At 51.7% G+C, this 15,866-nt stretch overlaps 5 protein-coding genes across 5 annotated transcripts; 3 read left to right on the plus strand and 2 right to left on the minus strand.

Annotated features, from left to right (window-relative positions):
- Positions 1 to 3,167: 3,167 nt before the first annotated feature.
- On the minus strand, positions 3,168 to 6,540 carry TrAtP1_007663 (uncharacterized protein). The gene is made up of 2 exons (XM_066113616.1): positions 6,013 to 6,540; positions 3,168 to 5,961 (listed from the first exon to the last, which is right to left on the minus strand). The coding sequence occupies exon 2, from the start codon at positions 5,179 to 5,181 to the stop codon at positions 3,574 to 3,576; it is 1,608 nt and encodes a 535-aa protein (XP_065969702.1). The 5' UTR covers positions 5,182 to 5,961; positions 6,013 to 6,540; the 3' UTR covers positions 3,168 to 3,573.
- Positions 6,541 to 6,888: 348 nt separating this feature from the next.
- TrAtP1_007664 (uncharacterized protein) lies at positions 6,889 to 8,199 on the plus strand (the record flags this gene model as incomplete). The annotated part of the gene is made up of 1 exon (XM_014092510.2): positions 6,889 to 8,199. The coding sequence occupies one exon, from the start codon at positions 6,889 to 6,891 to the stop codon at positions 8,197 to 8,199; it is 1,311 nt and encodes a 436-aa protein (XP_013947985.1).
- A 110-nt stretch (positions 8,200 to 8,309) lies between these two features.
- TrAtP1_007665 (uncharacterized protein) lies at positions 8,310 to 9,112 on the minus strand (the record flags this gene model as incomplete). Its single annotated transcript, XM_014092511.2, has 2 exons — positions 8,310 to 8,780; positions 8,855 to 9,112. 2 exons carry the CDS (start codon positions 9,110 to 9,112, stop codon positions 8,310 to 8,312), a joined length of 729 nt encoding a protein of 242 aa, XP_013947986.1.
- A 568-nt stretch (positions 9,113 to 9,680) lies between these two features.
- On the plus strand, positions 9,681 to 11,930 carry TrAtP1_007666 (uncharacterized protein). Its single transcript, XM_014092512.2, has 2 exons — positions 9,681 to 10,906; positions 10,965 to 11,930. Exons 1-2 carry the CDS (start codon positions 10,377 to 10,379, stop codon positions 11,485 to 11,487), a joined length of 1,053 nt encoding a protein of 350 aa, XP_013947987.2. The 5' UTR covers positions 9,681 to 10,376; the 3' UTR covers positions 11,488 to 11,930.
- A 294-nt stretch (positions 11,931 to 12,224) lies between these two features.
- On the plus strand, positions 12,225 to 15,313 carry TrAtP1_007667 (uncharacterized protein). Its single transcript, XM_014092513.2, has 3 exons — positions 12,225 to 13,263; positions 13,343 to 13,408; positions 13,584 to 15,313. The coding sequence occupies exons 1-3, from the start codon at positions 12,410 to 12,412 to the stop codon at positions 14,938 to 14,940; spliced, it is 2,277 nt and encodes a 758-aa protein (XP_013947988.1). The 5' UTR covers positions 12,225 to 12,409; the 3' UTR covers positions 14,941 to 15,313.
- Positions 15,314 to 15,866: the final 553 nt, after the last annotated feature.

A 15,866-nucleotide genomic window follows, 5' to 3' on the forward strand; every position in this document is an offset into this window, starting at 1 on the left:
ACAGGCCAGGGATGTCGATAGCCTTTGTGGAAAGACAGGCGCATTGTGATTAAGTTTTTTTTCTAGCTTATATCCGGGCAAAGCTTGTATTGCCCACCGCGTGGAGCTATGCTTATAGCAGCAATAATGCCCAGCAAAGGGTCCGCCTGATCCAACTCTCGTAATGCTGCATGAGGAGCACGACCAGCGAACCGCCGTGGATGCAGGCGCATGTGCTGTATGCCGTGAGAGTTGCGCGCCATCCAGCCATCGCGCCACTAGCAGCCTGTTAGCAGCAGGCATGGCATTGCCCTTGACGCCCAAAGCTGGCCATCTCGTGGCTCAATCCGCGTGCCACAGCGTCAGCGCTCGCTGGCTGCCAATGGCCTCGACGGCTCTCCGCCTCACCGTCTGTCGATCCATGCGAATAGTGGGCCGGGCACGCGTTGTGTTTTGTTTTGTGCTCCCTGGGAATCTCAGCTGCTGCGAACCGGCCATTCGATGCGTGGCCTCGGCTGGGCCTTTGTCCTGTGTCTCACTGGCGATATCAATTGCTGCTACCTGGTGCTGGAGCAAAGCAACTGTCAGCATTACTCCCAGCATCAATGCTCCATAGCAGCGGTGCTACATACTGGTGCCAATGCCAGTAGTATCTGGACACTGCATTCTGGCTCCGGCGCGTGATAATTTTAGAAGCAGAATTAAAATTACGCATTTGAATAAACAAAAGAGGTGTGGCGTTTTGGACTGGTCTAGTACCTGGAACTGGAGGGTCTCGAAATCGGCTCCTTCGGCGTAGCATTTGAAAGCACCGGAGGCACCGATTTTCCTCCGCCGGAGCCTCTAGACGCACCACTGCCCAATTCAAAGAGGCCGCTCCAGACTATTGGGCAATAGTCGGAGAAAAGGATCGAGAAGCTCCAATGGAGACCGCTAGATGGCATTTTTTAATCTATTAGCCTTTGATGCCCAAGTCTATACGAAGAGCAGCTCTATGCTGATCATTGAGCGAGGAGGTTTGACGACGGGACAAGATGCGAAAAGGGATACGAAGAAGGGCTGAACATATCTCGTAATGCCAATGCTACCTGGAGCCCATTCTACCAGGTGCATGTGTTACTACAACTAACTACGGATATGGACACCAACATCTTATTACCTGAGTAAATACCGACTGTTGGCGCTAGATCGCCTGAATCTACCATTGCCAACTGAACCATGTTCTGGACAGCCTTGCATCAACTGAGATCCGTCACCGCCGCGCTAGCAGTAGTTCAGGTGTTGTTCATCTCATGTTCTTTTCATATATCACGAGCAACTCTCCCTACATGTATCGCACTTATACGAGACACACCCGACATAGGAATGTCCATACACTCTTGAGTCTTGGCTATCTGAACACATCAGTTAGTGGCTGAAAGGTCAGTCTGCTCTATCTATATGAGCCGGATGATTGCAAAGACTTGGCACAAAACTTTCATGAGCACCATTTACTACAGAGGCTGAGGGATCAATTGCCCCCTATGTTGGTTGGACTCTTGATTCTGAAAATTGACTATTGGGGTCATAACACAAGGCTTCAATCTCCAACTGCAGCTGCCCGTAAACCTCAATCAGAAACAAATTTGCTGCTATTCTTGGCCAGCCTCGGCCTCCTCACAGCGTAACGTGACCATCTGCAATTTCACGCTTGAAATAGCGCATGGTTATTTGGCTTATAGAGTATATCGCAGGTATTACAGATCGGAGACCCTGTCAGTAGCCATCCCTGGGCGTGTTAGTCGAGCTGAGCCATCTAGAAGCTCGTTGGAAATCCTCAGAGGTTGGTCACTTTGTACCGGATCGTACCATAATCTCGCAGAGTGTAAGACATTGGTGTACCAACTCTACATGTGCACGTAATCGGACATAATTACGGATCCTTCACAACTGCTAGTAGTGGTATGCCTACATATTTCGTCCAGAAATCTCGGCAAACGTCGTGTTGTCTCCTGTTTGGCGCGCTTGAAGCACCTATAGGAATACGAGCCAGCGAAATTAAATGCCTGATAGAGCAACACAAAACTAACGTCAATCCAGACAAAGCTGGAAAAAGTTTCCTTCACAACGGTTGTTTCTTTTCAGATGTTCTATTTTCGTTTGTGGCATCATTAGACTTGGCCGCGCACTTTTGGGTGTGGCGTATCTCTGTGATGTTGCAATACTCTTAATGAGGCGCACTTTGCTCAGCTCGTCATGGTCATGCTCAGCTCCAAGCCGAGATTATACTTTAAGCCTTGCAGGCTAAGCACTTAATCGTATGTTTCTTCATGCGCCCTTTAAAAGGAAAATGAGAAAAAATGGTGGCAAATGACTAAAGGAGCGGCCAACCGACGCCTTGAATCAACCTACTCAACAGCCATTGGGCGTCCAGCTCACATGGCTTTAAGCTTACTTCGTATTACCTCTGCGTGGCGTCTTACAACATTCTCTCTTTTTCCTCTGTTTCGCATCCCACCAGCTATTTCCAGGCTTGCTTGTTTGTTTTGCATAAAAGTTTCAATGCACTGCGACAGTCTACCCTGCTTAGTTCCAATTGTTCTACGGCAGATCTCAAGCTGCTAGCCGCATGTCACCCCCCAGCGCATATCTTTCCATCTTCGTCTACCCCGTTGACGTCAAAGACGATTCAGCTGTCCATCCAATCTACAAGGGGGGGGCCATTTCCTCATCGGGATATGATCATCTACCAGACTCCGGCAACTCCCACAAGACACTCGAGTCGCCTAGATTGGATGAATTGAACCCATTAGCACCATTCGTATCGAAAAAGGAGGCGGTATGACAGGCCCGTCCAGCGCCGCACGTGGTGATGTCAACCATTGCGCTGGCAATGGGCGCTAATTCGGCTGTGGCAGAGTTGGACAAGAAGAAAAAAAACGGCTGCTCACTCCGTTAGTCTGGGTTTTTTTTTTGTCTTTGACGATCGTGATCGTTCTTGTAAACCCCGTCGGAAAGAAAACAGGCAAATTGGAACGGATGACGCAAATTCCGCTGCTCAACCTTAATTCAAACCTGTGAACGGGCTACACGACATCATCGCGCGCTTCTCACTCAGCCAATGATACCATCATAGCCTCTTAGAGCTGAAAAGAGCACTGCATATCATCTAATGCAAGATTGTACAAAACATCGTATTCAAAAAGAGGAGTAGAAAAGAAAAAGAAAAAAATAGGCACTGCCGCCCCAATGCTCAATAAAATCAGACCTTTGCCGTACTCTTTCGCCTTTATCTTTACAATAGCCAACATATGGCTTGCCTCAGCCGGATTTATGACCATACCCTGCCTTCCCATTCATCTAGACAATTTCAAACAAAACAAAAGAAAAAGAAATAGTGTTTGTGGCAACTATGGTACCATTGAAGGAAAACAAAAGGGGAAAAAATATGCCCAGAAAGTTACATACACAATGCTGCTGGTGCTCACCCCCTTAAAAACCTTATCCATGCCTTTTGTTATATAGTAGTAGTCATAAAAGTCATTCATGTAGCCGCCTCAGTCTCTCATTGGCGATCTGATTTCTGCCCTAAAGCCTCAGCCTCAGCTTTGGAATCTACCCCACGATGACAAGCTCGTCATCGTCGTCGGGTAAGATCACCTGCCGGTCGGCCAGATTCCTTTCGGACAAGTTGCCAAGGCTCTCGCGGCCAGCCTCTCGGATTCCCTTTTCCGTGACAAACCGTGTCTTCTTCCGAAGCGGTGGTTGCTCTGGCTTGAGCTTCTCCCCTTCCTTCATGCTCGACAGCTTGTCCTTTAACGCGCCGCCCCAGCCAAGGCCGGGCGGCCTGCTGTGAGTAGTACTATTACTATTGCTACTGTTGCTCCGCGTAAGAGATCCAGTCTGAGAACTACCCGTCCGTTTCCTCTTCACAGGGCTGAGGTGGATGTCACGAGCCTTGTCGAGGAGGCCGAGCGAGGCCGCATCTGGCTTTTCGGGTTCAGTAAAGGGATCTGCTGTGTTGAAGAGCTGCTGGCTCGAGCTCATGCTGCTGGGTGCCAGGCCTGCATCGGTTCGAGATCTTGCGCGCTGCATGTATTCTTTCCCAGCGGCATTGCCGACTTCGCCAAGCTTCTTCATCATCTCGCGCTCCTTTTCCTTGGCTTCCATATTGCGTCGTAGAAACTCGGCCTTGTCCTTCCTGTCTGAAGGATCTCGGTCTTTGCCGTCAAGTAGCTCTGAAGCCGTATGCCCTCGCGCCGCATACCAATGCGTCTTGGTCTCCCAGTCGTAGTCGGTGTTTTTCTTCTTGGCCGGCTCAAAAACTTCTGCAGAGTTTTTGCCCTGAAAACGAGAGCGAGTGCCAAAGCCACTCGAGTTGACTTCCATTCGTGCACTTCGCTGCTTCCGGATGGCCTCGTTGGAATGAAACTCGCAGAATTGCGTTCGCTTCTTGTTCACCCAAGACCTGCACAGTTCTCCATCCTTTTTGATTGCTTGGCAGAAGCCCAAGTCGCGGGCTGACCCAACCTCGAGAATCGTGTCCTCGTCGGAATTAATGACCAGGCTAAAACGTCCAGTATCTTGTCTTCCAGGTGGTGGTGGCATAACATTGGGATTGAGAATGGCGACAACAGTGCCTTCTGTGAGCTTCCAGTATTTAGTGAAGCCCGAGTTGAATAGAAATAGATCCAGTTCGTATTCCAAGTCAACCAGAGTCAGTACCATGTACTTGCCACGGTCCTCGTCTTTCTGTCCGTTCTTCCCCGCGGCGGGCTTATGCGCTCGGGGTTCTGACTTTTTTGCTACAATCGCAAAGACGATGATGTCCTCTTCGACATCTGGCAGAGCAAAGTCTGGACCCTTGACCTCTCGCAGTAGATCTTTGATATTAAATATTTTCTTGCCAGAAACATGCCTGGCTACGACTCGATTGGGTAATATCCGTTTGGAAAGATGTATGCTAGAGTAAGGTTCAAATGATCCTTGCTCTTCCGTGGAGATGTCACTAGTCGGCAAGCTGTTTTTACGGCCTTGCGAGGACTGCTGTATGAATGGGGGGGATATTGCCATATGGGGGATTGCCGTTTCTCCCAGCGGTATCGCGCAAATCAGACACCGTACGGGTCCGTTGCAACACCACAGGTGGTTTCGATTTGCCCAGGACCTCGTCCCTGCTAAAAGTCGGGGCCTGCAAAGGCTCGTCCGGAATGTCGACGGCATTCTTCTTGTATTCTTCCATTTCCTCCTTGCCAATTCCGACGAAAGCACTGGATCTCAGCTTTGATATCCTCTCTTGCCTTTCGGTGCGAGACACCTCTTCTGATCTTACAGAGGCCAATCGCTCATTGAAGCTGAGTGACCGGAATCCTTCGGGTGATGACATTCCTGATGGACTAGCTGCCTTTGGCTTCTCTGAATAGCTTCTCTGCGCCGCCCTATCGATGCTTACCGGCCTTCGAAAGCTTGGGGCGCGTTTTAGAGAAACATCCTTTGCCCGCAGCCCCTTGTCGATGCCCAACAGCACTCTACTTGGTGATTTTGGATCCTGTGGAGGCTGTATTTTCCGGACGGGAGACGCAGGGACCTGCACCATATTTTGGGATGCAGGCCGTGGATGTTCCGGCGTTGGTGTAGTCCCGCGAGCAGCGCGCCGTGGCTGGACGCTCGACGTAACAGAGTTTGAGCGAGAGTGTCTGCCCTGGGCGGCATTCTCGCGGGCCTTTTGCAGCTTCTTCAGCTTCAATCGAGCCTGGATCTCCTGCAGCTTCAGCTGGAGCGTCTCCTCATCGTCATCGTCGTCATCGTCATCCATCTGTTCCTGAAGCGCCCCGGATCGCGCCATGACCGATGCCGTAGCCCTGCTGCTCTTGGATGGAGAGGGCGTGGGTGTCGGCGAGGTCTGATTCATCATTTCTCGGTAGCGCTGGCGACCTTTCGGGGTGCTCATGAGGGCTTCGTGGGGCGACCGAGGAGGCCAAGAGGTCTCAGACTCTTGCGGTCCTGCTGGGCGGTCAGTCGCAATTAGCAGCGGCAGCGGCCTGGGCCACTCACCGTGGGCCATGTTGGTGATGCTATGCTATGCTATGCTGATACTGATGCTGATGCTGGTGGATTGTCGGGTTCGCGGTCCTGCGCCTCTGCCCAACCACTCCAGCCACCCCCCCGGATCTATCTCAGGCACGACAACGCAGGGCACCAGCAGCTAGGCCCAGGCTCCCTTGTGATCCGTCAGCGCTCTGGGGCCATACGGAGGCGACGGGCTGAGCGGCCGCAGATGAGGTTTTCGCTTCTCGACAGGGCCTGCGACGCGGGCAGCTCGGCGGGGAAGCGCACAGATGCAGCGGCCAAGCGAGACGGGACGAGATGCGAGCGCCAATGACGGGCAGATTCCTCGTGGTCGTAGGAACAGATGGCAGTACGGCAGTGTCGATAGTAGATGAAGGAGAGAAGAAAGGCAGTCCAGGCACTGGGCGCAAGCGCTGTTGATCTCGTGCAGGCGTCGCCGCTTGGCTTGTTGATCCAGCTTTTGCTACGATAGGCCTAGCAGGTAAAAAATGATGCGCTGTTCGGGCACCGCTTGTGCCAGCCGGTAAGGCTTGGACACACAAATCGTGGGCGGTGGGGACTCGGCAGTGGCTGCACAGCTTGACTGGCTGAGGTGGAGCGCATCGCCAAAGGCTAAAACGCGGGATGGGCGCAGAACGCGTCCATCGCGTCTTTAGACTTTGGCAGGGGTCGGAATGCGACAAAACCAGGCTGTGCCTTTTTCCTTGTGCCCTTGAAAAGCGAGAGGCAGAGGAAGGCTTTTGCATGCGACAGCGCGGCTTAGGCTAGGAAAAGGTTCATTGGTCTTTTGATAGCCCTGAAACAGCTGCAAAGGAGCTGACCAGCTGCATCAATCGCGTCAATTGCGTTTGCGACACCGCCATGGCAAGGACACGATCAACGAAGCCCTCGACGGCGGCTTCGGCCACAGATTCCGACTCAGCCAAGTCAAAATCGACAATAACCCTCGTCTCCCACGTCGGCGAGGCTCCCAAAGTCTTCATTCTACCGTCAAAGGCCACTCCGGATGCCCGAATTGTCACGCTCCCGAATCCACGAAGCTCACAGCCGTCGCGATACCTCGCATGTCCCGAAACCGGCATCTATGAATTCACAAAAATAGCGACGCCGAAATCAGTGCCACGAAGTTGGCTTATTGAAGCTGCGCCCAACTCCAATGGAACAAGGACAGGCGGCCAAGGCGCAAGACCAAGCGCGCAGGTGACCATGGGATCGGAGCTCTTTGTAGCAACAGCTATTGATCCCCTCTTCTTAGTGCTGCCGGCGCTGGCCGACGCAAAGGCATCAAAGGGCTCGGATGAAGTAAAGCGGCTGTTTCTATCCAGTGATGATCACTTGGATAAACTACCACAGGAGAACTCACATTTATCTGAGATTATGCGCTGGGAGACAACACGGCGACTGATAGAAAGCCGGATGGGTGCAGTTTGCGACACTGTTGAGGCTGGTGATGAATCCATGTTTCGGCTTAATGAGAAGAAACTCTTGGACGTCATCTTTCAAAAGGCCAAGAGGATGAGCGAGAGTGGCTTGCCACTGAGCATGGAAGACAAGTTTGTGAAAAAGGTTCTTCAGGCGCCGATGATGCACAGAGTGGTGCGAACGGGAGAGAGCCAGCTGAGCGGCAACAACGTCGCCGATTCGGGATCCTCTACTCCACAGACAGAGTCGGCAACATCTCAGTCTACAGCGTCAACCACGGAGACTAGCGATGCATCGGTATCTCAAGCAAGCACAGCCGCAACATCAGTTGCCGAGGAGCCGGCAGAGGAGAATTTTGCCAGTTCTTTACAAGCTTCACCAGAAGTAGTCGAGCAGCAAAGACTGAAAGTAGCGTTTGAGTTTATCTGCTCTAGCTACGTGGGCCCCGTATTGGCTGACAATCTCCAAAAGTCATTTTCCGGAGCAGGAGGCCTCAAAGACTTTTCTCTTCTCAATGATTACATTGCCAGTCTTGAGAAGCTTCGGTCAGAGACCATGGCAGTGAGAGCACAAGACTACGGACGCAAGAGAAACCAAGATGAATTGGAAGATGAGGCCCGGATGGAGAAGAAGAGAAAAGTGGAAGAGGAAAAGAAGAAGAAGGCGGGCGAAAGTCGCGGAGTCCGAGACCTCAAAAAGGTCAATACGAGCGGTATGATGAAGCTAAGTCACTTCTTTCAGAAGAAATAGCATTTTACATACAGCTTGCACTTTTCTGGGTATCTATGGAGTATCGAATAATGAAACAAAAATGAACCCCCCTGTTATCAAGGTCCAAGGCCGGGTTCCAGCTCACACGACTATTTGGCTCTGCCATAACGACTCCTAGTCGTTCCAAGTCCTCTCCCAATACCAGACGTACCACGACTACTTGACGAAGCTGAAGCGTTGTTACTTGAGGAATATCTTGAACGGGTGGCGATCCTTGATGACCCTGGAGCTATCCTTGTTCGACCACGAGCTCCACGAGCTCCACGGCCGGAAGGAGCCCCGCGAGCGCCTCGAGCCGCAGCTGATGCAGGCAACTTTCTTCTCTGCTCGTCTTCTTCCCGCCGTTGTCGGAGCTCTTCTTTTCGCTCCTCTTCTTCGGCCGCTTTGCGCGCCTCAGCCTGTTGTTTCCGCAGCGCTTCTGCTTCAATTTCCGCCAAGTCATCGGTTGCGCCTTTCCATCTCGGGTCGAGGATGAGGCGCTGGTTGTGCTCTGTCTGTGATAGGATGCGAGTCCAGGTATTGAGAAGCGTGGAAGCATTCGAAACGGTTTTAGAGACGGACTAGAGTGTGCGTCACATGTCAACGCCTGTCACGGCACATCCCATACATACGCCTTTGAAGCTCGAGGACCTACCTCCATGTTCCCGCCGGCCCGCTGCAGGGTGCCTATGACACCTTCAATGACCTCATTGATCTTTCGTACGCCGTCCAGCTCCCTCTTTAGCATTGCATCTCGGTCGACGGGCTCGGAGTGGTGATCGTTTCCCGGTGGCGTTCGTGGGGTTCGTGGGGTTCTGGGAGTCTTTGGTGTTTTCGGACGAGGCTGATCGGGGTCGTTTTTGACTGGCGACGTCCAGAGATCTGATTCATCCAGATCCATCTCGCCAGCCATGTTTGCTTTTCTGATGGAAGATCTGATTTTTTGTGCGGTCGAGCTGAGTACAAATAGGTTAGATAGCACTCGACTGGATGTAAGATGTCGTCTGAATTGCACCGCAGATCGCAGATATAAAGTGTTGCTTCCTTCAAGATGCTTTCAGCAGGTGACGTTTACTCGCGTGTCGTTGGTCGGAGTGGGGGAGTGTTTTCCAATTTCGCCAATCGTGCATCGGGCACCAAACTGTCGAAGTGGCTGAATGGGCAGATCCAGATTGAGTTGTGCAGCATAGCACATTTTTTGCGGGCTTGCATCGCTGCCGTGGTGATGCTGTCGACAAGGTTCAAGCTTCACGGTGGATCTCTGTCGCAGCAGCCACCAATCGCAGCCACTGCAGGCTCCAGAGCCTTGGGCACCGCAAACAAGGGCTGGTGCGCTGTGATTGGCGCGATGTGGCGCGAAACCTACGCGTTGCCGCTGGCTACAGGCGGGGGTGCTCAACGCGTCTTGCCCAGGCTCTGCGCTAGCGACCTTGCAGCGGGCCAGCAAAGGGAGGGCTGGCACACCCATTCCAGCGCTGGCGGTTGCCCCAGCCCCCTCCAGTTTCATTTTGCAGTCTAGCTCCCGGAATCCTGCTCTCCTCCTCAGCCATCCATCACCAAGCATCGTCAGGCCGAGCACCACTTCGCGATATTATTTTTTCCACGCCATTGCTGAAACTTGCTCCGTCCATCGTGCCGTCGTCGCTGTCGCCCTCCGAACTGCGCATGGCCCTCCCGCCATAGTATTAATTCCCGCATCGACGCCATAGACCGCTTTTCTCCCCGTGCGACGGCTTTTTCTTTGTTTTGGCCCGGTTATTGATTTCTGGCTCGTCACGAGTTCACGTTTCCGCTGCCACGACAGCCTTGGGAGAAGACCCAGGATACACTAGAACTGCACCCGTAACCTCGCTTTGCTCCATCTCGTCGACTCGATTGGCGCCTCATCATCTGATATTTTGGTTTTCCCGGGATTTTATTTTCCCTCGTTTTCAAAATGGCCGTCGTCGACGCTACCCCCTCGACGCCTTCACCTCCATCTTCTTCCATCCGAACGCCACCAGCCCCCCCGACTTGGCTACCACGATAGCTGGGAACCGTATTCACCACCACGCAAATCAGCGAGACTGTCTGCGCAGCGTGTTTCTGCCAGAACCCCATCGCCTCAGCCTGCAACTCGCCAAGCAGTTTCATCGCCTCGCGCCGCAGCAAAGTCGGCCGCTCAAAGCTCCGCAGCAATGGCCTCACCAGTTTCCTCACCACGCAAGAAGCGCCAACCTGCCGCCGACTCGGTCCGTCGCGTCGCTGCAGCCTTGGCGGCCGGATCTGCTGCTCCATCAGGATCAAAAGACAAGTCTGTCGCCGGCCGAGCCATCGCGTCTTCTTCTCTAATGCTTCCAACGCCATCTAAAACGCCTCAGAAGCCCCCAACTTCCAAGGAGACTGCAGAGATTCAATCCTTTGCTCGCAATCTATTTCCCACCGAGGATGCTGATGTATCAAGTCCCCGTAAGAGGCGTTCAAAGAAATTTTCAAGCATCACTCTGGAGGGTTTCCGGGCTGAAGCTGAGGAGGATATCGAAATTTTCACCGATTCTCAAGAGCGCATCCCCAAGAAGGATGACAGCAAATTGAACCCTTTTGCGAGCAATGCTACCAGTGCTGAACCCTCCAAACGCCGGACCAAGCGTAAGGTGATGATCCCTGGCGAAGGAGCTCAGTCGGTTGATGAAGCCGCGCGCCGTGACGACGGCCTGATTTACGTATTGTAAGCACCCCTGCAAATTGTATGCATCACGAGAATACGCTCTAACACTCAGACTCAGCCGTGGCAAGAAATTCTTCCGCAAGTTCTCCGAATTTGATGATGAAGTAGAGGATGAAGAATTGGATTCAGATGTTGAGGCTCATTTCTCCAAGCCACTCACACGATCATCCATCAAGCCTAGACTACTCTTCCCCACCAAAGCACCCGCTCCAAAGACCAAGCAGATGCTTGAAGAGGAGGAGGCGGCAACTGATGTCGAAGATGCCAAGGATGCTACCGAGGCAGAGGAGCCCTCAGCACCTGTCGAAACACCTGTCAGAACACCTGTCAAGGCCAAGGAAGAGAGAGCCCAAACCCCAGAGGCTCCGAAATATGCACCCGCATCTCCGCCAGAAACCAGGCGAACCACTCGGTCTACCAACAAGCTGGCCGCAGCCCCAACACCCGCCAGACGCGCTGCTGGCAAGAAGAGTCCTTTCGACTCGTGGCTTCGAACCAAGGAGTCGGCAAACCGATCAGGCACGAAACGCGCTGCTGGCGAACCACTGCCCGCAGCTCCTGCCAAGAGAACCCGCTCCTAGATGCCACACGGCGGCTCTTCTCTGCTTCAGTTCGTCTCTTCTTTTTTCTTTGTTCACTATACCAATAATAGCTTCTGGTTCTTTTCTTTTGTTCTCTATTTGAGAAAGATGTGACAGAAAGGCGAGCCGACACCGCTCTGCACTACTTTCGTTGTGAATTAATTTTGGCATTCGGCAGTGTTGAATATTCTTATCCATCACAACCGGCAAGTGGATATGGATGGAATTGGTCAGTCAGTTTGGCGTTTAGCAGGCAATGTGGATATGTGTGTCATCCGAATAGCAGATGCACAACTTGAAAAGAGATGACAGGCCGTGTCACGATGGTCTGCTCTCCAATAAATCACGGTCATGGCTGTACGGTTTTTTATTTTTGTGTTGGTCTCATGTTTGTGTATTGAATGTAACTAGTGATTGTGGAAATTGATTGATGTTGTCCGAACTGATTGTAAACAAACAAACACGCTTCTCATACCTCTCATGCCCTTATGTCTGTTGCTTCCAACATGTGGTGATGCCCAATCTCCAACTGCTGACACCGACTTAACTCCAGCTTATGCCGCATGTAACCCAGCCCCATAACGGGAAGCACCCAAAGACCCCCAGAAGGCCTGAAGATGCCTCTGTATCCAATTGCATGTGCCCTGTAATAGTTGTCGGCTAGTGCCGCTGCCCCACGTCTGCCGCCCCTCACTCGCGAAAAGTGGTACTTGCGCTTTTCTTACAACCTCGCTTCTCGATCAACGACTGGAATTATTGCGTGCTTGCTTCAAAGCAGACCGACTATCGGCCACGAGCTGCCAATGGTCTAAGCGTGCCGCCGTTTACTTGTTTAAATTATCCTGGAATCCCGCTGGCCGCCCTGCCTCCTTCGATCCTCCCTCTACAGACCCCGAAAAAGCTCCCCAGTATTCACAACAAGATGCATATCCTCGTAACCAACGACGACGGACCGCCCTCGTACCACTCTCCCTACATACACACGTTTGTGCGGCACTTGGAGCGAGCCGGACACACCGTCTCCGTCTGCGTTCCGGACACACAGCGCTCCTGGATCGGCAAAGCGCATATGATCGGCCAGACGCTGAAGCCTGTCTATTACCGCCCCTCGGCCAACAGCCATGGCGACGATATCGAGGGAACAACACACGCCCGGCCGTCTCCCTCAGGCGATGCGGAAGAATGGGTCCTCATTGACGGAACGCCGGCGTCTTGCGTGCAGATTGGCACAAACCACTTCTTCCAGCACAAGGGACCAATTGACTTGGTCGTGAGCGGGCCAAACTACGGGAGGAATAGCACGGCGATATTTGCACTGAGTTCTGGAACACTGGGCGCGGCGCTGGAGGCAGCAGCCTGCAAAGATAAGGCCATTGCTCTGAGCTTCTCGCAGACTCACGACGCAAAACTCATCGATGCCGCATGCCGGCACAGTCTTCGGATCATTGAATATCTCTACAAGAACTGGCCGACTGACGGCAGCGCTGATCTGTACACAATCAACGTTCCTCTTGTTGAAAACATTGAGACGAACCCGGTAGTGTGGACAGACATTCTACAGAATTATTGGTCCAAAGAAGGCTGCTTTGAGGCTATTGAACCCCAAGATGAGGCGGAAAGGATAGGGAACGGAGCTGATGGCGCGGTTAACGGGGCTTCCAAGGGACTCACGCATAAAAACTTCAAATGGGCGCCTAAAATCATGGAAGTGCACAAGACTATCCAAGAAGGAGGGCCGGGATCCGATGGATGGGTTGTTAGAGAAGGCAACACAAGGTAAGCGTTGCCATCTATGACTGTGGAATTTTATGACGACAGCATAACCAATTTACTAACCCGACTTTTTCTCTGCTAGTGTTACACCTCTCAAGGCAAACTTTGCTAGCTGTGCGGGAGACAAAGCTCTGCAAGAGATCAAGCTGTGAGTACCTCCGCTGCGTTTATGGCATTAGAGTTTTGGATTTCTGTTGTTTGTTTTTTTACGAGTCAAAGACGGAACACGCGTTACGATTGATGATATGAACTGCATGTAGACTTGTTTTGCGTAATTGAAAGACTAAAATAGAAGATATTCTCACACCTAATTTTCTTTTCAGTCCTCCTATAACATTACCTTCTACAGCAGAATTGGCTATTCGAGAGAGCCCTAAAGATCAAGACACGTCGAATCCTGGTATTCAAGCCATAGTGGCATACGATGACCCTTACGTGCAGCCTCTTATTGTAGCCGCACTAAAGGCCGTGTTACCGAAGGAAGCATTCAATCTCATCACCGATATATCCTTGGAGAACCTCGACTTGTCGACGAAACTCTCGTCTTCCGATAACAATGTGTTGCAAATTGTTCCTTACGAAGCAATCGACTTCGAATTTGCCTCATCGCATACCAAAACCAGCCTTATTAATAGCTACATGATCCGGAAAGCGCTCATCAGGAAACACTACCTATCGGCAACGCTGGATCACTGGGCAGCCAAGAACCCCGACTCCGTTCTCAAGAAGCATCTCAGGCGCAGCGAGGCCTTTGAAGTAGACTATGCCGAGTTCCTCGATGACGCTCTCGTCGAGGCGTTTGACCTCAGGGAGAGCCTGGATCGCAACGCGGACAAGGAGGACACAAGTGAGAGAGAATGGTGGATCCTGAAGCCGGGAATGAGTGATCGTGGCCAAGGCATCCGTCTATTCAGCACCATGGATGAACTGCAAGACATTTTCGACGGATGGGAGGCTGAGCGACCTGATAGTGACGACGAAGACGAAGACGACGATGCCCAGGGAGGCGAAGCAGAGGAAGGACATGCTGGCGGTGGTGACTACATCACAGCCTCCCATCTCCGTCACTTCGTGGCTCAGCCGTACATCCATCCTCCCCTGATCCTCTCCCCTGGCGGCCACAAGTTCCACGTCCGGACATATGTCCTCTGCACGGGAAGCCTCAACGTCTACGTCTACAAGCACATGCTCGCCCTCTTCGCGGGCAAACCTTACACAGCCCCTTGGGAAGCGCCTACGGACATTGAGGCGTTCCTGACAAACACATGTTTGCAAGATTCGCCCAACGAGAACACGGTGCAGCGGTTCTGGAACCTACCTCTGGAGAAGACGACTGTGCTGGAGAAGGTGTTTGGGCAGATTTGCGAGACGACGGGAGAGGTGTTTGAGGCGGCGGCGAGGGCGATGCCGATTCATTTCCAGACGCTGCCGAATGCGTTTGAGGTGTTTGGGCTGGATTTCATGGTGGATGAGGATGGGGAGGCGTGGTTGTTGGAGATTAACGCGTTTCCGGATTTCAAGCAGACGGGAGGGGATCTGAAGGAGATTGTGGAAGGGTTTTGGAGGGGCGTGGTGAAGGTTGCGGTTGCGCCGTTTTTTGGGGTGCAGGGGATTGTGGGAGGGAGTGAGGAGGATGGGGATATGGTGCTTGTGAGGGAGGTTGATTTGGGGAGGAGGTGAGCAGGATTTGAACTTTTACTACCCGGTGGCTTTTGTTTTGGATAGATATATAGAGGGGCGGGCATTTATAGAAAAGTTTTTGCTTTTGCTTCTTGACAGATGTGTCGATGAATATTTGGTATGGATATGATGTTGGGTAAGTGTGAAGTGACTGGAAGCTGTTCGTATCAGCTCGTACTTACAGACTCAAGGTCGCCAAAAGTATTTTCGCTGTTGACTGCCGCTTTGAGTCTTTTTATTCGGGACAACCATGCATGAAATGGCCTCGTAAATATATTGTTTCCTTTGTAACCAGGAGTTTCACGTATTCTCAGGTTGAGCAAGTTGGCTACCCTGTAAATATCGTATTCGACAACGCATCTGTGGATCCACGTTATTATCGAATACGAAGTTGGAGAAGGAAATAGATTTTTTTGAATCATTTCCAGTTCTCTCTCTTTTTTTTTCCTTGTTTTCTTTCTTTTCGCTTGTTTGTGAAATACTTGGCTGTGAAATTGCTGAAAAGTGAGAATCCGCCTCGTAAAGTGCCTTGTATACAAAACTATGAAATAAAACCCACCATTGTGCGAGACTAATTTACCAGCGATTAATGTAGGTCTATGTATTTTTGTTCTATAGGACGCTACTTATTACGAGTCGAAAAGTACATGTAATTTGATTTAAATAGATATCGTATACCGATATGCGCCATGTAGTTGCAACAAGCCTCTTGCATTAGTGGAGAGCGTCGAACGGGGTATATCTCTACGCCCACCTTTGCCTTGGATAGTAGCAATACGTGTAAGGGTAAAAGCCTCATATATGGAGCTGATCTAGTCGGGAAGTAGATGGGCGGTGAAATGCTCGCTTGGTGAATAAGTTTGCGCGGTATTTTCCTAAAGGCAAGGGTATTTCCTAGTTCAAGGCAGTTGGGCATACTACAAGGC

Source organism: Trichoderma atroviride, chromosome 4, assembly GCF_020647795.1.
Source record: "Trichoderma atroviride chromosome 4, complete sequence".
NCBI classification, from domain to species: domain Eukaryota; kingdom Fungi; phylum Ascomycota; class Sordariomycetes; order Hypocreales; family Hypocreaceae; genus Trichoderma; species Trichoderma atroviride.